Genomic DNA, 22,997 nt, shown 5'->3' on the forward strand with positions numbered 1-22,997 from the left:
GCCCGCCCTTCAAACGCTAATTAACAGCCTTCTATACATAGGGAGAAAGCTGTCAATCAGCAGCAGGTGGGTGGGGCTATTAAATCCAATGCATGGAAAGCGAGAACTGGAACACTCGTCTGATGCTGTAGCTTTTAAAAAGAACTTGACACCAGAAAATTCCCAGTTTTGCTCTTACTTTATTCTCGCTGCTCCCCGAGTATTCCATTTTTGGTTTTAAAATCCATTTTACAGTTCCAGAAATATGGAACGGTTTAAATTGTTTGCTTTTAAAGGCCATTGCCAAAGGGGTATGGCTCACCAGGTAATTATGCAGAGCTGCTTTGACACTCCCCAGAGGATCCTGTGGCAATCTCACTCACTGTTTGGTAAACTGTAAAAATGAGCACCAAAAAAAACCAAACCAAACAACTGTAAACTGTAATCTGGTGACAAGTCGTTTTTAGCTGTATTTTATGAAAAGTACTTTATCACAAAAAGTGATCAAGTAACTGAGATGGCAACATTGAATTTTTCTTGTGTTTCCAAGAAGCCGAGATCTGCGGTGCTGTTTAGCGAATTCTTTTTCTCCGCGGGTCGCACATCTTTACCGGAGATGTCACTCCATGTTTTAGGTGCGGTCACAGTCTTCTGTGGATGTAGCCGAGTGTTTCCTTTAGATCCAGCTTGAGCCGAGTGATAACATATGATGCTAGAAGAGTACTTCTGTCCCAGCAGTTTTTCTTCCTACTCCAATGTATCGAAAATGAAGCAACTTTCTTGCAAAGTATTTACATACACAATACTGTCCAAATGTTTGGAGTGAAAACAATGCTTCAAAGTAAGAATGTTCTAAAAAAAAAACAGAAGTGTGTTTTGTTTTTTTTTTGTTTTTTTTTATCAATTAACAAAATGCAAAGTGAAAGAACAAAAGAGAAATGTAAGTCGCCCCAATATTTGGTGACCGCCCTTTGTCTTCATTATTTCTCAATAGTTGTACTTGTGCACAGGAACTCGACAGGTTCTTCCAAACATCTTGGTGACCACAGATCTTCTGTATATTGGGCTTATACAAATCCTTCTATCTCTTCCTGTGATCCCAGACAGACTCAATGATGTGAGATCAGGGCTCTACGGGGACCGGATCATCACTTCCGGAACAACTCGTTCTTTCCTTCCAATCCTTCCTGCGTCCGGACCCATGCCCACTTCTACTAACCACCAGTGCCTCATTAGGACCTGCTGTACTGACACACTCATGTGAAACAAGCGAGCAGAGAGAACTCTGACATAGCAGCAAGCCGGACTACATTCCTTATCATTTCACGCAATAGCCTCACAAGGGCCAATTATACAGGCACCCTGACCAAAAATAAAAGATTTTTGCCTGGACAGGGAGCTGGATAGCCCACCATTACAGTCCTTACAACAGGAGTTGGCCCATTACTTACCTCATTATCTCTTTACCAAATTATTTAAAGCAGTTGGACTGATGAAGGCCATGTAGGCCGAAACGTTTTGCAAACTGCACAAATAAAATTCTTTTCTATTTTCATGAACGCTATAAGTTGAGTGCCAAGTAATTTTCATTATTGCTCTTTGGTTTGGGAAACCTACTTGTGCACCCTGCAGTAGTGCACGCTATATTTCACACGACTTCTGACATTTTAAGAAGCTTTTTTTTTCCCTAAATGAAGCAGCAATACACTCATAGGTATTTTTGGGGTCATGCTGTTCTTTTATTTGAAGATTTGCATGGATTTTGTAGCACACATGAGAAAGCTCAGCTCCTATTCCTGCTGGCAGTGAGCACTACGTAATGTACAGAGCTGTGCTGTCCAGCTCCATTATCTGCCTACACCCATCTGATCACTGGGGGCTCCGGATTTCACACCTGCACCAATTATTAACCCCTTTTATGCCGCGAAGGAGCTTGAGAATGTATCTCTTGTAGAATATATTTCCAATTGGTCTTGGCCAGACAAATGAACACTTCGCCTCCCGTCCTATTCACCTTGAGCTTTAGGCGGGCACAGGAATGTGCACAACAACTTAGTGTGGCCTTGCGTAGACCCGGTGGGCAGCGGAAATCATTCTGCTCCAGCCTCGCTTGTCAACATAATGTAACTATTGGATGAGACATTGTGTGTATGCGCTCATTAGCCAAATATATATGTCTCCAATGCTAAAGACGTATAGTACGCGCTCAAGATAGGGGGACTGTTAATAATCTCATTGCTTCCCTGAATAATCCAGTCTTTGCTTCTTTAAAATCCGCCATATAGTTTGCGATATGGGCCTTTAATTTTGTGAATTTTTATGGTACTATCAAGGAGAAGTATGTCACTGGATCCTCTGGGGTGTGGCTTTACGCTGCTTTGCATAATTACCCTGGGACCACCGCCCCCTTGGAAAACAAAATTGTTACAGTGGAAATTCCACTTCACATGCCAAGACAGAAAACTGGGCAGTTCACAGCGGCACAGTGATGGGCACTGCCCTGTAGTTCAGATTGCTTCTCTGTTGACTACAGTATGTAGTATGGAGTGTTGCCAGGGTGTCACTAAAACTGCTGGGTATTGGTCCCTTACTAGTTATAAATTGTTTATGTTCTTGTTTTGTTAAAAGATTTGTCTCGATTTCTATTTTGTGGAGTACACCGATTACCTGCCTCTGGCTTGCTGGGATATGGTGTGCTCCTGATCATGGCCTTTTGCAGGGGAGTCCTCTGGTTAGTGATGAATTATATTTATGTGCTTGTTTCTTTGTTAAATGTTTGCTTGCTTTTATTCTTCAGGAGCGCACTGATCACATACCTCTCTGCTTGCTGGGAGATGGTGTGCTCCTGGTGATGATCTGTTGCTGGGAAGACAAGAAGGTGTAGGGCTTTCTGACTACTGCAATGTGTTATTCAATTTTGTCAGGGATAACAGGCCGATGGATCACACTGATTCCACCACTGATACCACTTTGTCACAGATGACATCAGAGCTCAAAAAAAAAATAAATGAAGCACTAAAATACCACATCCTAGATATCACTGAATGATTCCTGTTGCAAATATTTTTTCATTACATAGTGGAATGCGTTGAGCACAGTGAAACATAAAAATGATCAATGTAAATCAAAATTAATATCCCATGGAGGGCTGGATTTGGAATGATACTCAAAATCCAAGTGGAAAATCAAATTACAGACTGATCCAACTTCAGTGGAAATGCCTCAAGAAAAGGAAATGCTCAGTAGTGCATGTATGACTTCCCTACAACGCCTGGGCATGCTCCTGATGAGGCGGATGTTCTCCTGAGGGATCTCCTCCCAGACCTGGGTTAAAGCATCCGCCAACTCCTGGACAGTCTGTGGTGCAACGTGACGTTGGTGGATGGAGCGAGACATGATGTCTCAGATGTGCTCGATTGGATTCCGGTCTGGGGAACAGGTGGGCCAGTCCATAACTTCAATGCCTTCATCTAGCAGGAACTGCTAACACACTCCAGCCACATGAGGCCTAGCATTGTTATGCATCAGAAGGAATATTAGATTTTTCTTTGACCTGGGAAGCTGGACCTTTATTTTCACTAGGGCTCTTGATCATTGACAATTTAGGCCAGCAACATTGCTGAGCCACCGTCCCTGATTGTGTGTATTCCGATGCTGTTAGCAGAGGCAGCGTTCACTCTGCTAGATCAGAGGCATGTACGAGCACTAAAGCGCAATGTAGGCAGCAATTCAGCCAGCTTCAAAGCTGCTCTTGCAAGCTGTATAGCTGCTAGCAAGCACTCTTCATGCCCATGAAACCAACCATCTCTGACACTGCTGATAGCCTTGGCAAAAAGCTGTGCCCCACTCCATTTGTTATGGCTGTAACTTTCATGTATTGCACCGATAAACTGTAATAACAAGTGTGCAACCTGGAATGGATCGCTCAATATGGATTGGGTTGTTGCACATCCACACATTATTTTATGTGGATGGAAACGCGATGTACCCAAGTGAAGGTTTAGGGGGGCCCTGTTTTTCCTTGTATTGAGACTTAGCCAGGCAATTCTGTATGGGTACAAGGCGCTCCTGACAACCCTAACTTAAGGTTGAGGGGTAGTGTTTCTCCTTTATAGAAATTGCAGCTGATGTAGGGAGACTTATTGGCCAGGTAGTACTCCCTGTGTGTAAGGCATTCAAAATAGCTCTCCACCAGGAGGAAGGAGGATTGAAGTTAGCGCTCTAATTCTTCCTGTTGAACTTGTCTCCAATATTAGAATTTTCTGGTATCTAAGAGTCACTTTTTTTTTTTTATACCAAAATGCACCGTAGGAAATTAAGTAAAAGGAGGAGTACCACTTCTTATAGGTATCTGAATCTAAAGGGAAGCGGTTCCCATAAGCTAATATTTACTTACTGGCTCTGATTCATGAAAACGTGTGGTTTCTGTGGCAGTAATGAAAATAGTTTTCAGTTTTTGTAGGTGACCAGTTTTGGGAACATAAAGCAGGTTTTTAATGTGCAAATCTTCACCTGCACAAAGAGACCTTGTATTATGTAGGCGAAGAGTGTGAGAACAGATCCATCTCCAGTGATCGTGATTCTGTAGGGATTTGACAGGCTGTACCCAATGATTCTGCGCCTTCAGAGAATGCAGACTCATTATGTTCATTGCTCTGAGTATTTTTCCATCCTATCGAAAGCTATTAATTGTGATCCAAAAATACATTGACCATTAGTATTCTTGTCATTTTAGGAGACTTTGTGAACATGAGGAATACCACTATGCGTGACCATTATATTACGTGCATCCTGCCTTCTCACCTGTTTCCCTTCACCTGTGCAGACTCTGTTTCATGGCTAGTGAGTGGAGACTAACTACTATGTCTCCCATACCCAGTAGGGTCTAAGGGGTAACTTTCCCATGTGGAGAGTTACATGCCAGGCAGGGTAAGGAGAATTATAGGCTATGCGATGCATGGCCTAAAAGTCTCCTTACCCTAGCATGTCAGGCTTGTCAATCTCCACAAGGAGAAACCTCACCCCCAAGATAAAGGCCAAACCAGAATCTCAAATCATACACATGTGTTTTGGGGTTTTGCCCACCTCAGTGCCAAGTGTAAGATCTGATTTGGCTGTATGTGAGGCCTCTGACTGTGTTCTAAGAGATAACATTTCTCCTTGTGGAGAGTGAAATGCGTGACGTGCCAAGGTAAGGAGACTTATAGGACATGCCTTGCATGACGTATAAGCCTCCTTACCCTGGCATGTCATTCTCCACAATGCGATACGTTACCTCTTAGATCCTACTCTGAGTCCTCTCATACCGGCAAATCAGATCTTGTGCTTTGCACTGTGGAGTGGCAAAACCCCAAAACACGTGTCTGCGAATTGAGATTATGATTTGGATTTTATCATAAGTCATTTGGCAATAATCCATTATAGGGTTGATTATTGACCTTTAGGATTGCTACTTCCAGTAGGTGGTACTAGAGTTCTAGTCTTCTTACTGAAGAGGCATTTTGCATGTCCCATACCCAGCATGCAGAGAAGAGGATATGCACCTCCCCTATCTCTCTATCATGCCTGCAGCAGCATGGAGGAGACTGTATAACAGAAATGTGCAATTTAGTTATAAATGTAGCACTGGGGTGCAATAAAACACCTACTAAAAACCTGCATTTTTGTATATCTTCCTGTCTCTGTTTTTGCATTCCTCTTCATAGACTTCTACAGGTAGCATATAATTGAAGTTCTCACTTGGCTGAAAATCAGATTAAGTAGAAAGAGGTATTCTTCTGTAATAAAATATATTCCCAAGATTCTTCTGCTTACTTATATCATTGATGAAAAGAGTTATAATTTCAACCTGACCTTCCAAAACTCTAAAACAAAGTGGAAAATCAAATTACAGGCTCATCCAACTTCAGTGTAAATGCCTCAAGACAAGAAAATGATGGTGGGGTTTCACCCTCTGTGATCCTGACCAATCCTGAGAACGAGAGCGCTGCATTAATTTCTTTTGCCCTTCACAGCTGCGCTCCTGGCCAAAAACTGCAGCGCTGCCCCCTTCACTTAGGCGAGGCCAGCTGCGTTTTGCAGCGCAGCTTGGGGCGCAGTTTTTCCAGGGTAATTTTGACCTGTTTTGCAATGTGTGCATTAGGGTTTTGTTTACCGGTCAGAGTAGCATAGTCTACTGTGAGTCGATGGGCTGTGGAAACTTGACAAACTTAAAACCAGGACATCAATGTGAACAGAGCCGCAGACGCCATCAGAGGTTCAACTGTAATGAACCTGCGCGGATATTTTAGGCAATGACATAAATAGCAGATTCCTAATTTATTATTATTGGATCGGCTTCAGATAACGTAGCAGGCCAGCTGGGAGAAAGTCAACGTCTATTTTTTGCAGTTCCTTAGAATATTCTTTTAGGTTCACCAAAGGTAAATGTAATAACCTTCGTAGTGACCTCAATACACCGGTGACCACCTCGGTTGAATCCCATGGGGGGGAAGTAGGATTTATCAAGACTGATGCAGAGGGAAAGATCTGTACTATAGAATGATTGTTGTGGATGACGGGGGGAAGACACCCGGCATGAGGTCTTATTCCTGTACTCCGGCAAATTGGTCATAAGGAAAGTAATAAATTCCCTCCTTGGTCCCGATTTAATCCATTCCCTCCTCCGCTACTGAATTTTCAGAAGAGGAACTCGACTTGTTTTGCTCAGCACAATGTCGCCTTTGTCAGTGGATTGCAGGATTTATGCTAAAACACATCTTAGCACTGAGCCGCAGTCTAGTGGGTCGGCATCTTGCACTGGACACCTCCCTACTTGATAAGGAGAATTTTTTTGTTTGTTTTGTCTTTAAAGGAGTTGTTCACTCTTGCAGAATTGAAGTCATAGGCTTCATCTTCAATCAGTGGGTGTCTCAAAACTTCTGAGACAACTGACATATCAAAAGTGTAAGGAGACTTTTTGGGGCAGAGGGAAAGAGATGGGAGAGGAGCATTCTCTTTTCAGAAGTTTGGCTTCAGGGTACAATCCATACAGGCATTTTGTACAATTTATGTGTTAGCCGTGTATACGCCTACGCAGTTCCCCACTGCACACAAATCAGTTCTAACTTATTCTACTTTAATGAGTACCAGAAAACTTTCCAAAAAGTTTATAGAAAAAGTTGAGTGTGAAAGGAGCCTATTCATCATCATCCACAGAGTCTAATAATGTAGTTATTATGGGATTCTCTGCTTCCTCCAGATCCTGATGCTGTCACTGCCACCCCCAGAGTAATGTCATAAACTCACTGGTAAAAATAAATACTGCCTCAGACGACTCCTGCTGTAATATATATATAGTAGCGGCAGTATTTATTGGTATGACGGACGGGTAGATGATCACACGGCGTCATGCAAGGTGGTCCAGGGGAAGTAGCGAACACATAGATCTCTGCAGTGTGATCACTAGATAAGTAGGATTTTGCTGGAAATTTATATAACCTTAAATGTTTCAAAAACCTTTATTTTACATGAAATGACCAAAAATGTTATTTTTTTGAAAAATGTAGATTTTGCATCTCGCTTGACGATCTTTCATAATTGTGCAGGATTGTCTATGAAGACTAATATTGTCATACTGACATATATGTATGTATGTTGTAGGTCAAGCGGTTCTCGTTGTGTCCCAAAATGGTGAAGCCGGATATCCACACTCTCGCCCGCCATCTCAAGCAGGAACGCCTCTACGTCAATTCGGAAAAGCAGCTGATCCAAAGGCTGAATGCAGACGTCTTGAAGACGGCAGAGAAGCTGTACCGCACATCTTGGATTTCTAAACAGCAGAGAATAAATTTGGACAGACTTATACTCACTAGGTAAAGTATCCTGTCGACTAGTGAATGAGGATACATTATACTCTGGGTGTTTTCACAAATCCGATCAATCATCCCATCTTTGTTCAATTTGCTCTGTTACACATTTCCAGGATAAGATGGAACAGTGTAATGTTTATGACTCTTTAAAATTTACCACAAAATATTCCTACTAGGGGTGTGGGGGAACATTGTGCAACTAAAAATCACTGTAATCTACATTTAAACTTCATTTTTTACTTTTTTTTTTTTTTTTTTATAGTTGGCACACACTTGCGAACATTGGAGGAAAGTTAATAATTTAAATAAATCTTATCTTAATTAGGAGATTTACTAATGTTTTTAAAATTTGCTGTGGAAAAGTTAATTGTCTATTGTAAGCCAACCAAGAGGTGGTGTAAAGTTGTTGACTGAGTGATCATCCAGCTTGAGCTGCTGTGGTAAATGTGACGTAGTCTAATCTACGCTGCGTACACTTTAAAACTGTAGTGGTAAATCTGCCCCAATGTGTCTGTCAACCATTACCCTTTGCTAGTGGTTCCTTGTCCCTTTTCATCTGTTAGTAGTAGTTTCTAGTCTTTTTTGTCGTTCCCTTGTCTGTTTTTCTTCCGTCGGTGGTTCCTTTTGTCGTTTCTCTTCTGTCGGTGGTCCCTCTTGTCGTTTCTCTTCCGTCGGTGGTCCCTCTTGTCGTTTCTCTTCCGTCGTTGGTCCCTCTTGTCGTTTCTTTTCCGTCGTTGGTCCCTTTTGTCGTTTCTTTTCCGTCGTTGGTCCCTTTTATCGTTTCTCTTCCGTCGGTGGTCCCTCTTGTTGTTTCTCTTCCGTCGGTGGGACCTCTTGTTGTTTCTCTTCCGTCGGTGGGACCTCTTGTCGTTTCTCTTCCGTCGGTGGGACCTCTTGTCGTTTCTCTTCCGTCGGTGGTCCCTCTTGTCGTTTCTCTTCCGTCGGTGGTACCTTTTGTCGTTTCTCTTCTGTTAATCATCACATATACAAGGCATAAAAAGTCATTTGATTTATTTCTATGGGTAGCACGGTGGCTCAGTGGTTAGCACTGCAGCCTTGCAGCGCTGGAGTCCTGGGTTCAAATCCCACCAAGGACAACATCTGCAAGGAGTTTGTATGTTCTCCCTGTGTTTGCGTGGGTTTCCTCTGGGTACTCCGGTTTCCTCCCACATTCCAAAGACATACTGATAGGGAATTTAGATTGTGAGCCTCATCGGGGACAGTGATGATGATGTGTGCAAATTGTAAAGCACTGCGGGATATGTTAGCGCTATATAAAAATAAAGATTATTATTATTATTTCTTATTCCTAGTGCTGAAGCGTCACCTGCAGAATGTTGTCAGCATGCCAAGGAGCTTGAGGACACCCAGTTTGTGGATGGCTACAAGCAGCTCGGATTTCAGGAGACCGCATATGGCGAGTTTCTTAACCGACTTCGTGAAAACCCAAGACTGATTGCTTCTTGTCTTGTGGCTGGGGAGAAGCTAAACCAGGAAAATGCTCAGAGCGTTATCCACACGGTCTTCACGTCTCTTTATGGAAACTGTATCATGCAGGAGGATGAAAGCTACCTGCTCCAGGTGTTACGCTACTTGATTGAGTTTGAGCTGAAGGAAAGCGACAATCCTCGTCGTCTGCTCCGGAAAGGTACCTGTGCTTTTAGCATAATCTTCAAACTCTTCTCGGAGGGTCTGTTCTCAGCCAAGCTCTTCCTAACTGCGACTCTCCATGAACCCATCATGCAGCTGTTAGTTGAGGATGAAGACCATCTGGAGATAGATCCAAGCAAACTAACAGAGCGCTTCTCCCCTGCGCAGCAAGAAAAATTATTCGGGGAGAAGGGCAGTGACCGTTTCAGACAAAGGGTCCAAGAGATGGTCGAGTCCAATGAAGCCAAACTGGTCACACTTGTCAACAAGTTTATTGGATATTTAAAGCAAAATACGTACTGCTTTCCACACAGCCTGAGATGGATCGTATCTCAGATGTACAAAACGCTGTCATGTGTGGAAGGTCAGGACGTTGGGGAGGTGAGGTCTATGTGCACCGACCTCCTGCTGACATGCTTCATCTGCCCCGCCATAGTGAATCCAGAACAGTATGGGATTATTTCTGATGCACCAATCAATGAAGTGGCTCGATTCAACTTGATGCAGGTATGTAAGCCGCTGAGAGTCTCGGCACAGTGTTACCCTCAATTGAACATGTTTAGAATACAGTGGGTATGGAAAGTATTCAGACTCCTTTAAATTTTTCACTCTGTTTCATTGCAGCCATTTGGTAAATTAAAAAAAAAAAAGGTTTTTTTTTCTCATTAATGTACACTCTGCACCCCATCTTGACTGAAAAAAAGCAGAAATGTAGAATTTTTTGCAAATTTATTAAAAAAAAGAAAAGCTGAAATATCACATGGTCATAAGTATTCACACCCTTTGCTCAGACACTCATATTTAAGTCACATGCTGTCCATTTCCTTGTGATCCTCCTTGAGATGGTTCTACTCCTTCATTGAAGTCCAGCTGTGGTTAATTCAACTGACTTGATTTGTAAAGACACACACCTGTCTATATAAGACCTCACAGTGCATGTCAGACCAAATGAGAATCATGAGGTCAAAGGAACTGGCCAAGGAGCTCAGAGACAGAATTGTGGCAAGGCACAGATCTGACCAAGGTTACAAAGTGCTGTAGTACAACCAAAACAAAAAACAACCCCCAAAATCCAGCTAGAAAAGTCATAGCATTACTGATGATATAATAAATAGTGCAGTGACTGAGGGGTAGACAAGATCATCACAAAACATAGAGAGGATTTAGTTAAATGATGTCAATTTTATTACATATATAATTTCATAAAGACATGCAAAGTGCTTTGTGGTGAGGTAGATAAATCGTAGCAACTAAAAAATAATGGCAAAATACATAGATGACGACTATGGTGCCAGACAGAAGGAGCGTCTCAGGGCTAAACTCTGCATGAGATTATGGTACTGGTAGCAAAAGATTCAGATTCAAAATGCTATAATAGCAGTAGCCTAGGGCATACATAAAGTAAATCAACACAGATCCCAAATGAACAGACTAGATACAAAAATCAGATAATAGACAGTCAGATTATACTGGGCAGTATTTTCTAAGCATGCTCTGAGCCCCAAATTTAGGTTTTATGGTTAAACCAGAGTATAAACTGACTAGTCATATGGCTATACTCCTTAGGCCTGTTTCACACTTCCGTTTTTTCAAATCCGTCAAAATCCGTTGGTTTCCATAAAAAAACGGATCCGCCATTTTTTTTTCAGGATCCGTTTTTTTTTGTCCCATAGACTTCCATTAGCGGTTACCGCGGATCCGTCAAAAAAACGGATCCGTTTTTAAAAAAACGGATCCGTTTGCATCAGTTTCCGTCAAAAAAACGGAAACTGATCCGTTTGGCGGACACAAAAACGGAAGTGTGAAACAGGCCTAACTAGTTATAATATACTCAAAGTGTTAAAGCTAAATAGCCTATAATTTGGGCAGAAATACAGATAGTCCAGTAGCCCATATATAATAATCATATATGTTTCTATGTCAAGCTATAGGAGGGATACTTGAGCGTCTGTATATAAGTCCCTGTATGTAAGGCCACAAGAAATACAGAGCAATAACGCCAACCGACTGTAGCGTGTAGGGTTAATTACCTTGCGACATGATCCCAGCTCACTGCAGAGACGCGCTGAAGCCCCGACGCGCGTTTCACCGTCCTTGTTTTCGTCAGGAGGCGTGGTTAAAATCAGAAGGGCATGGAGTTAAATAGGGGTGGTGTTGGATTCGTCAGCCAATCGGCGTGTCTTCTAACATGTTGTACCGCCCCGTGAAGGGGCGGGCAGGCGTGCGACGTGCGTCATCGCCGAACATCGCCACGGCAACGCGTCCCGCCCGCGACGCCACGGGCCGAGCACAGCGCATGTATAGGGCGCGTCTATGTGACGCGATATATGGGGACGGCGGTAAACATTCCTATAATAGCCCATTACTGAATGCTGACACAATACTAAACTTGCATTTAACTCAATAAGGTATAACATTTGCATATGATAGAGTGTAATAGTATAGTACCTTAGGGGCATCAAGATACTTGTCCCGGCATATCATAAGCAGATTACTTTTGTACTAGGGAACATATATATGTGCCACAATGCGTAACACAGACAGCATAACTTATGATATGCAAATGATCATATGTAATAAATCATATCTATGTGTGCATACAAAATACACTCACTGGCCACTTTATTAGGTACACCTGTCCAACTGTGTGTTAAGACTTAATTTCTAATCAGCCAATCACATGGCGGCAACTCAGTGCATTTAGGCATGTAGACATGGTCAAGACAATCTCCTGCAGTTCAAACCGAGCATCAGTATGGGGAAGAAAGGTGATTTGAGTGCCTTTGAACGTGGCATGATTGTTGGTGCCAGAAGGGCTGGTCTGAGTATTTCAGAAACTGCTGATCTACTGGGATTTTCACGCACAACCATCTCTAGGGTTTACAGAGAATGGTCCGAAAAAGAAAAAAAATCCAGTGAGCGGCAGTTCTGTGGCCGGAAATGCCATGTTGATGCCAGAGGTCAGAGGAGAATGGGCAGACTGGTTCGAGCTGATAGAAAGGCAACAGTGACTCAAATTGCCACCCGTTACAACCAAGGTAGGCAGAAGAGCATCTCTGAACGCACAGTGCGTCGAACTTTGAGGCAGATGGGCTACAGCAGCAGAAGACCACACTGGGTACCACTCCTCTCAGCTAAGAACAGGAAACTGAGGCTACAATTTGCACAAGCTCATCGAAATTGGACAGTAGAAGATTGGAAAAACGTTGCCTGGTCTGATGAGTCTCGATTTCTGCTGCGACATTCGGATGGTAGGGTCAGAATTTGGCGTAAACAACATGAAAGCATGGATCCATCCTGCCTTGTATCAACGGTTCAGGCTGGTGGTGGTGGTGTCATGGTGTTGGGAATTTTTTCTGGGCACTCTTTGGGCCCCTTGGTACCAATTGAGCATCGTTGCAACGCCACAGCCTACCTGAGTATTGTTGCTGACCATGTCCATCCCTTTATGACCACAATGTACCCAACATCTGATGGCTACTTTCAGCAGGATAATGCGCCATGTCATAAAGCTCGAATCATCTCAGATTGGTTTCTTGAACATGACAATGAGTTTACTGTACTCAAATGGCCTCCTCAGTCACCAGATCTCAATCCAATAGAGCATCTTTGGGATGTGGTGGAACGGGAGATTCGCATCAGGGATGTGCAGCCGACAAATCTGCGCCAACTGTGTGATGCCATCATGTCAATATGGTCCAAAATCTCTGAGGAATGCTTCCAGCACCTTGTTGAATCTCTGCCACGAAGAATTGAGGCAGTTCTGAAGGCAAAAGGGGGTCCAACCCCTTACTAGCATGGTGTACCTAATAAAGTGGCCAGTGAGTGTACATATATCCCACAGGCACCTCAACATATATGCATATGAATATAATATATTTAAATAGCCCATAGAATAAAATGAGCCACATTAAAGGAAAAACATATACAGCCCAAAATGATGGAACAGGCTTCTCATTATGCAGGTAAGAAAAGGCTAGCCCATTGTCATAATACATAGATGCATAAATGCTATGCTACTGCTATTTTTTACCCCTATATATATGGTTTGATTTTAATATCCAAAATTATCCGTGCAATAACCTATACTATGCATAAATATAATAAAGACAGGTGACATGAATTCGGCCATATGAATTATTTAAAGATGACCCTGTTATATACAGTGCCTACAAGTAGTATTCAACCCCCTGCAGATTTAGTAGGTTTGATAAGATGCAAATAAGTTAGAGCCTTCAAACTTCACACAAGAGCAGGATTTATTAACAGATGCATAAATCTTACAAACCAAAAAGTTATGTTGCTCAGTTAAATTTTAATAAATTTTAAACATAAAAGTGTGGGTCAATTATTATTCAACCCCTAGGTTTAATATTTTGTGGAATAACCCTTGTTTGCAATTACAGCTAATAATCGTCTTTTATAAGACCTGATCAGGCCGGCACAGGTCTCTGGAGTTATCTTGGCCCACTCCTCCATGCAGATCTTCTCCAAGTTATCTAGGTTCTTTGGGTGTCTCATGTGGACTTTAATCTTGAGGCTCCTTCCACAAGTTTTCAATTGGGTTAAGGTCAGGAGACTGACTAGGCCACTCCAACACCTTGATTTTTTCCCTCTTGAACCAGGCCTTGGTTTTCTTGGCTGTGTGCTTTGGGTCGTTGTCTTGTTGGAAGATGAAATGATGACCCATCTTAAAATCCTTGATGGAGGAGCGGAGGTTCTTGGCCAAAATCTCCAGGAAGGCCGTGCTATCCATCTTCCCATGGATGCGGACCAGATGGCCAGGCCCCTTGGCTGAGAAACAGCCCCACAGCATGATGCTGCCACCACCATGCTTGACTGTAGGGATGGTATTCTTGGGGTCGTATGCAGTGCCATCCAGTCTCCAAACGTCACGTGTGTGGTTGGCATCAAACATCTCGATCTTGGTCTCATCAGACCAGAGAACCTTGAACCAGTCTGTCTCAGAGTCCTCCAAGTGATCATGAGCAAACTGTAGACAAGCCTTGACATGACGCTTTGAAAGTAAAGGTACCTTACGAGCTCGTCTGGAACGGAGACCATTGCGGTGGAGTACGTTACTTATGGTATTGACTGAAACCAATGTCCCCACTGCCATGAGATCTTCCCGGAGCTCCTTCCTTGTTGTCCTTGGGTTAGCCTTGACTCTTCGGACAAGCCTGGCCTCGGCACGGGAGGAAACTTTCAAAGGCTGTCCAGGCCGTGGAAGGCTAACAGTAGTTCCATAAGCCTTCCACTTCCGGATGATGCTCCCAACAGTGGAGACAGGTAGGCCCAACTCCTTGGAAAGGATTTTGTACCCCTTGCCAGCCTTGTGACCCTCCACGATCTTGTCTCTGATGGCCTTGGAATGCTCCTTTGTCTTTCCCATGTTGACCATGTATGAGTGCTGTTCACAAGTTTGGGGAGGGTCTTAAATAGTCAGAAAAGGCTGGAAAAAGAGATAATTAATCCAAACATGTGAAGCTCATTGTTCTTTGTGCCTGAAATACTTCTTAATACTTTAGGGGAACCAAACAGAATTCTGGTGGTTTGAGGGGTTGACTAATAAATGACCCTCTGAATAAACTTTTCACAATTTAAAAAAAAATTACACAAAGAAATAACATTCTTTTTTGCTGTAGTGCATTTCACACTTCCAGGCTGATCTACAGTCCAAATGTCACAATGCCAAGTTAATTCCGAATGTGTAAACCTGCTAAATCTGCAGGGGGTTGAATACTACTTGTAGGCACTGTATATGTTGTTGCATCACATCATAGTTCCTCCGTATAGAAGATGCAGGGTATATATATCAATATATCAATAAGTCATGCATGATGGTATCAGACATTACATATAATTATTGTAATAATCAAACTATAGCATTGAATACAACATTCTAAGCAATGAGCCGAAAAACAGTGACTACTAAAATAATCATTAGTGTAAATGTATCGCCATCACATTATACAAGATATGATAGTAATATTCGATAATGTTAATCAAATTTAGAAAAATAAATGTAAGTTGATGAAATTTATTCGCCGTCCCCCTTATTCAACGATGGAGTTCTTCACAGCGATTAGGACGAATCCAAAAAGAGGTGTGATAGGAGTCAATGTGCAATTACATCAACCTACAACAAAAAATCAATATTAATATATATATACACTAAACAAAGAGAAAAGGTTAAAAACAGATATGCCCTTACACTAGTTAAAATTAGGATGTTCTAAGAAGGACTTGAAACTGATGGCCTCATTGAGGCCTTTAGGGACCAAAGTGTCAAGTGTGACCATCCATCGTGTTTCTTTTTGTATTAGTTTTTTCTTAAGGTTGCTGCCACGTATGCCCATATAGACATTGTCAATATCACGGACAGTGAACCCTCTAGGATCACAGTCATGCGCTTCAAAAAAATGCTTAGGGTTTGTTTTTAGGGACTGAGGGTCTAAACAAGTAGCCGCATTTTTGATGTCCCTAACATGCTCTTGTACGCAGACTTTAAAAGATCTTGTAGTCATCCCTATATAAAGCCGCAGGGACAGTTAGCGTGATATATTATAGCCTCCGTGTTACAGGTTATATGATGTACTATTTTATAGTTTTTATCACCTGTAGAGTTTGTGAAGTCTTTAGTTCTAATGATTAAACGGCAGGCCGAGCAGTCGCCACACGGAAAACAGCCCCAAGGAGGACCTTTCAAATTGTTGGAAAAAAGGGGGCTTTTTGGAGGTATATAATGACTCCTACATAACATGTCTCCTAAAGTCTGTGATTTGCGCCATGCTATAGATGGATACGGAGTCAGTTGTTTCTGTAAATCCTTGTCCGTTAATAAAACTGACCAGTGCTTTTTGAAAATTTGACTGATCTCTGACCAGTTAGCATTAAACTTGGTAATAAATCTCGTTTTGAATTTTTTTGTCTTATTTTTATTCGATTGTTGATTTATTAAAAGACTGGTCCTGTTAGTATTAAGGGCACGGGAATAGCCACGGGTGATATCCCTATTAGGGTATCCTCGGTTTTTAAATCTATAATGCAGTTCCCTTGCCTGTTTCAAGAACATCGAGTCATCAGAACAAATACGGCATGCTCGTAAAAACTGCCCGATAGGGATCGAGCTTTTGAGCTTTGGAGGGTGTGAAGATAAATAATGTAAAAGTGTATTTGTTGCAGTAGTCTTGCGAAAAATATCGGTACAGATGGATCCGTCATCCGATTTAAGAATTTGAAGATCCAGAAAGTCGATGGAAGTCTGACTGTATTTCCAGGTTAACTTTATGTTGTAAATATTGTCATTTAGGTGGCCCAAAAATTTGTTAAGCTGCGACGTGGAGCCCTGTCAGATGAAAAATACATTGTCGATATACCGCAGCCACGAGACGATAGAACCATGACCGGGTGTACCAAGGACCGTATTCCTCTCCCACAGCCCCAGGAACAAATTAGCATACGAGGGGGCACAAGACGCCCCCATTGCTGTTCCCTTGAGCTGTAGGAAGGGGCGGTCCTTGAATACAAAATAATTGTGTGTCAAAATAAAATTGAGTAGATTCAAAATGAGTCGCATTAATGCTGGATCAAAATTGGTCATCTTTAGAAAAAATTGTACAGCCTGCATCCCGTGGCTATGGTCTATCGGCGTATAGAGGGACTCCACGTCGCAGGTGACAAGCCACATATCGTTTTCCGAAATTAAACCATCGAGTCTTCTCAATACGTCGGTGGTATCCTTAACAAATGACGGGAGTGTCTCCACACATCCCTGAAGGTAAAAGTCAACAAATCGACATGCCGGCTCACAAAGACCCCCAATGCCCGAGACAATGGGCCTGCCCGGTGGGCATTGAGGGTCCTTGTGAACTTTGGGTAATAAAATGTAGGGACAACCGGAAAACCCGGTAACAGTGCTTCTCGCGTTTTGGCAGAAATGGCATTATCCTCTAGTCCATTATCCAAGAGATAGATTAGTTCCAATTTGAATTTAGAGGTAGGAAAAAAATCTAATCCTTGATAGCACATTTTATTATGGAGCTGCCTGAATGCCTCCGCCTCGTACATCTCCACAGGCCAAATAACTACGTTGTCCCCCTTGTCGGCACGTTTAATAACTATATCCTTCAAATCTCTCAATGTTTTGATAGTTGTTCTATGGAGATTAGACAAATTATCACTAATATGAGGATCAAGTTTGTCAAGGTCCTCGCTGACCAGTTTGACAAAGATTTCTACCTGAGGTCAGGCCGACAAGGGGGGAAAAGTCTGAGAGCGTGAGTGGAGATGCATGGGAGTAGGGGGGATTCTAGACGAGGAACTTTCTGCTGCAAGCCATTCTAAATCACTCAATGCTTGTGATTCCGTTACATGCATTGTGGAATTGTCAACATTTGTAAAATGTTTTTGAGAATCAACTTGCGAGCAAAGAGCTCGAGATCTTTAATAAGCGTAAATCAATCAGAGCCCTCCACCGGTGAAAATGAAAGCCCTTTAGACAACACCTCTATCTGTGATACTGACAAGGGATGTTGTGAAAGGTTAATTACCTTTAATACCTCCTGCTTTTCTTGTCCCTCATGTTGTATGTGTCTTTTCCTTTTTTCAACGGGTGTATAAGAAGGACAAGAGCACAGTGGCCTCCATAATCCTTAAATGGAAAAAGTTTGGGACCACCAGAAGTCTTCCTAGACCTGGCCGTCCAGCCAAACTGAGCAATCGTGGGAGAAGAGCCTTGTGGAGAGAGGTAAAAAAAGAACCCCAAGATCACTGTGGCTGAGCTCCACAGATGCAGTAGGGAGATGGGAGAAATTTGACTTTGTGGAACTATCACTGCTGCCCTCCACCAGTCGGGCTTTTATGGCAGAGTGGCCCGACGGAAGCCTCTCCTCAGTGCCAGACATATGAAAGCCAGCATAGAGTTTGCTAAAAAACACATGATGGGCTCCCAAACTATGAGAAATAAGATTCTCTGGTCTGATGAGAAATAGTGATAATTCTAAGCGGTACGTGTGGAGAAAACCAGGCACTGCTCATCACCTGCCCAATACAATCCCAACAGTGAAACGTGGTGGCAGCATCATGCTATGGGGGTGTTTGTGAGCTGCAGGGACAGGACGACTGGTTGCAATTGAAGGAAACAAGTACCGAGATATCCTGGATGAAAACCTCTTCCAGACTTGACCGAAGGTTCACCTTCCATCAAGACAATGACCCTAAGCACACAGCTAAAATAACATAGGAGTGGCTTCAGAAGAACTCTGTGACCATTCTTGACTTGCCCATCCAGAGCCCTGACCTAACCCCTATTGAGCATCTCTGGAGAGACCTGAAAATGGCTGTCCACCAACGTTCACCATCCAATCTGACGGAACTGGAGAGGATCTGCAAGGAAGAATAGCAGAGGATCCCCAAATCCAGGTGTGAAAAACTTGTTGCATCATTCCCAAGAAGACTCATGGCTGTACTAGCTCAAAAGGGTGCTTCTACTCAATACTGAGCAAAGGGGCTGAGTACTTATGACCATGTGATATTTCAGTTTTTCTTTTTTATTAAATTTGCAAAAATTTCTACATTTCTGTTTTTTTCAGTCAAGATGGAGTGCATAGTGTACATTAAGGAGGAAAAAAAAGGAACTTTTTGGAATTTACCAAATGGCTGCAATGAAACAAAGAGGGAAAAATTTAAAGGGGGCTGAATACTTTCCGTACCCACTGTAGCTCCACTGATGATCCCTGCTAAAATGTTCTCCTCTTTGATCCAATCCGCATGTTTGCATTTAGATTTAGCTGATTTTGTGCAGTAACAGTAATATTTCACTTTGCAATCTACTAAATATCTCCCGATTCTGACCTCATGCAAGACTGAGAGCATCTTGTTCATCCTCATGATTGGTGGCGCTCCTAGAACTTTATGAAATGGTAGAACCTCTTAAAGATTTCTTACTGTCCGCACGATGTATAACAGTCTGCCCCTTTCCTCCAGAGAGTTAAGCAAAAAGATTTGCACTGCCCTGGTCTAGTCCAGCATGGCGGTCTTCACTTCTGTGGCTGATGTCTTCTGAGCCGGGGCTGAGGGTGCTGGCTGCGGTTTTACATAGTTCAGACACCTGGATTTGATCAGCACAGAATTTTGGGGCTAAAATGTGGTGTAAAAATTTGTTTCTAAATGCACACAAAAAGATTGGATCATTGACGTATCTGGGCTCCGATAAGAGCTGCTGGGTGTAATAGGCACCTTCATGGCCATTGTGTTAAGGCCCCGTCTCACTAAGCGATCTCGGTAGCGAGATCGCTGCTGAGTCACAACTTTTGTGACGTAACAGCGATCTCACCAGCGAGATCGCTATTTGTGACAGCGATCAGCGAGCGGCCCCCCTGCCGGTATCGCTGATCGCTGCAAGAAATCTCTGGACATTTCTTTGGTCGCTGGTCTCCCGCTGACCAGCACGCATCGCTGTGTGTGAAAGGCGGGAGACCAGCGATCAGGTGTAAAAAATAATAAAAAAAATAAAAAATATAGTTATTCTCACCTTCCGACGTCCCGTTCAGCCATCCTGCCTCTCTCCACGCTCCGGTCCCAGTGATCCGTTGCACAAATGACCGCGAGACTTTCTTATTCCTCGAGACCGTGACATCTCGCGGTCATTCGTGCAAAGGATCACTGGGACCGGAGCGTGGAGAGAGGCAGGATGGCTGAACGGGACGTCGGAAGGTGAGAATAACTATATTTTTTATTTTGATTCTATTTTTTTCAGCGATGGCCAGTGATGCCGGGCGCTCGGCATCGCTGTGCTGATCGCTGGTGAAGCTGTCTGTGTGACAGCTCACCAGCGATCACATAGCGACTTACTAGCGATCCTGACACCTTGATATCGGTGTCGGGATCGCTGGTATGTCGCTTAGTGTGACGGGGCCTTTAGATTGGAACCACACAAGTCACATTTTATCTGAGGAGGCATGAAGACCTCCCCCCTCAACTAATAAATCTAATCCCCAGTCTGCTGTTTCCCTTTTGATATCGTGTCAAAGAAATCATTATAGGAAAGCCAGCCTGAATGGGAGTCCTGTTGGCAGCGTCCGCTGCAGTCAATGAATACGGCCAATCTGGATATAACAAACCAGCCATTCAGCTCCTTGTCTCTTCTCCCCGGTGCTCTAGGTCGGCCGCCTTCTGCAGCAGTTGGCTCTGACGGGATTCGAGGAAGGGGATTCTCGCAGCAGGAACAATCTCAGTAAATTTGACAAAGTAAGTAATGTAATGGGGAGACAAAGACGATTGAAGCACTGACTCCTCAGCCGCTAGTGACAGAGATTTCCTTCAGAGTAGTGATATGTGAATGTGGTCGGGGAAGGTGTTATCTGAGCAAGCTCGTGTGCTGAGTGTCTTCGGCATGCTCGAGTAATATGTTCTAGTCCCCATGCCTGCATGTTTCGCGGCTGTTCGACAACCGCAGCACATGCAAGGATTGCCTAACAAACAGTCGTAAGGACTTAGATTTTGTTTTCAGTAAGGAGCAGGAGTAAACCTCATCCATTTTTGAATGTTTCATTCATCCTCCCCGCGTCCAGCTCTGAGTCGCCGCCACTGCTTTCGGCGTGCTATTTTCTGCAGGACTGACATCATGTCTGTAGCACTGCAGCCAATCGGTGAGCTGAGCGGCTCATGCTGTCAAATCCGGCTGAGCTCACTGATGGGCTGCAACGCTGTTGACATGAAGTCAGCGCTGCAGACAATAACAGACTGGGAGCAGCGTCAGAGACCTCGCTGGACCTGGGAATGGTGTTTGCTTTTTTTTTTTTTTTAAACTGCTGTTGAGAGGGAAGACTTCTTGAAGCTTGGTGCCATGTGCTGATGTAGTGCATTCCAGAGTACATGGGAAGCACGGGAGAAATCTTGGACGCTTTGTGGGGAGCAGATATTAGGAGAGGTCTTGTGAGGAGGTATCCGGGGCATTAGGTCATGGCTATAGAGAAGATAGATTATGGACAGCCCGGTATGACATTGGTAATAGTTTGACCTGAATTCTCTAGGTTATGGGTCAGTGAATGCGTTAGAGGGCTCAGGAAGATTACCCAGGCGGCCGACTTGAGGGGTCACAAAGGTGGTGGGCTCTGTTCACATTTCCCCAGTTGTTTCCTTTGTAATGGGATAAACTGGAACCATTCTAACCTGCAATATCTCCTGCCCGTATCTATATGTAACCGGATTTCTTTCCTCTCCCCCTTAGGGCTGCGTTGCTGCTTTCCTGGATGTAGTTATTGGAGGTCGGGCCGTGGAAACTCCTCCGTTATCTTCTATAAATCTCCTAGAAGGGTTAAGTCGCACCGTTGTGTATATGACGTACGGCCAGCTCATTACTTTGGTGAGCACTGGAATTTTTTTTCTTCCCTACTTCATCTGCTTTTTCTTTGGCCTGGATATGTAATTCATCCTGTCTCGTGAGATTTTGGCTTCATCCTACTTTTGGATAAACATGGCCGTTAATTTCTACTAAACTAGACACCTCCCAAACGTGCCTCCGTAGCGTTGGCGCCAGAGTCTGTGTGTGCAGCAGTTTTGTATAGTCTCATTTTCACCCTCCACCGGTCCGCTGCGGAGTCTCGACTGCTTCTTTCGACCCTTGTTATTGTCTGCAGCCATGATTCTGCTGCAACCAATCTATGAGCTCAGTGACTCATGCTGTCAAAGCGGCAGAGCTGCTGAGTTCTATCATTAGCTGCAGCGCTGTCGACATGACATTAGTGCTGCAGAGATTCAGTGTTGGATCTGGGGAGGGTGAGTAAAAAAAATGTATTAAACTGCGCCTGGGCTGGAAGTGTGATCTGAATCCAGAAAACCCATTTAAGACAATGTAATATGTTGCTTTTTCCTACAGCTTGGTTTCCTGCGTGGCGTCATATCTGATCAGCTGCGAGATGAGGATAGAATGGCCCTGGAAAACCTACTGGCTACTGTGCCGCAAACAAAGCCAGGCAAAAGCAACTATGACTGTACGCCTTACAGCACCCCACAATTGTCTCCAGCCACCACTCCGGCCTGTCGAAAGAACAGACTCCCTATAGGTAAGGGTGAGGTGTTATGAGTCTCGATACCTCTCAGCAAATCTCCCTTTATGCCACATGAGACATAAGAGCTACATGTACTCGGTGGCATCGATACAGATTCATCCGATGGGCACGTAGCCTTATACAGATTACTTAAAGGGTGAGATATGTCTTCAGCTATCCCTGCTCAACTCCCGATACTGAGGCGGAATTCCCCTTTAAAATGTGGTTAGCTAGGTCTGTGTATGTTAATCCAATAAGCCACGATCTGTCATAAACTGACATCATTAGTGATGAGCGAACATGCTGGGATAAGGTGTTATCTGAGCATGCTCGGCTGCTAACCAAGTGACTTCGGCGTGCTCAAAAATTATGTCCCGAGTCCCCGCGGCGTCATGTCTCGAGTCCCCGCGGCGTCATGTCTCGTGGCTAACAGGTGCAACACATGCAGGGATTGCCTGTTTGTTAG

General features: G+C 43.5%; 1 protein-coding gene across 9 annotated transcripts in view; it reads left to right on the forward strand.

The window, feature by feature from the left end:
• Positions 1-22,997, forward strand: part of GAPVD1 (GTPase activating protein and VPS9 domains 1) — a 101,527-nt gene that overhangs the window by 18,839 nt on the left and 59,691 nt on the right. For all 9 annotated transcript variants that reach the window (XR_012235000.1, XM_073590738.1, XM_073590740.1 and 6 more), the window contains exons 2-6: positions 7,621-7,832; positions 9,143-9,986; positions 20,643-20,729; positions 21,712-21,846; positions 22,360-22,546. Coding sequence is in view for 8 of the 9 variants with exons in the window: in XM_073590738.1 (XP_073446839.1) it covers positions 7,621-7,832; positions 9,143-9,986; positions 20,643-20,729; positions 21,712-21,846; positions 22,360-22,546 (1,465 nt within the window). In the remaining variant the exon portion in view is untranslated. The remainder of the gene's footprint in view (positions 1-7,620; positions 7,833-9,142; positions 9,987-20,642; positions 20,730-21,711; positions 21,847-22,359; positions 22,547-22,997) is intronic.

This window comes from Dendrobates tinctorius, unplaced genomic scaffold, assembly GCF_039654945.1.
Source record: "Dendrobates tinctorius isolate UK_male_01 unplaced genomic scaffold, ASM3965494v1 ptg000120l, whole genome shotgun sequence".
NCBI classification, from domain to species: domain Eukaryota; kingdom Metazoa; phylum Chordata; class Amphibia; order Anura; family Dendrobatidae; genus Dendrobates; species Dendrobates tinctorius.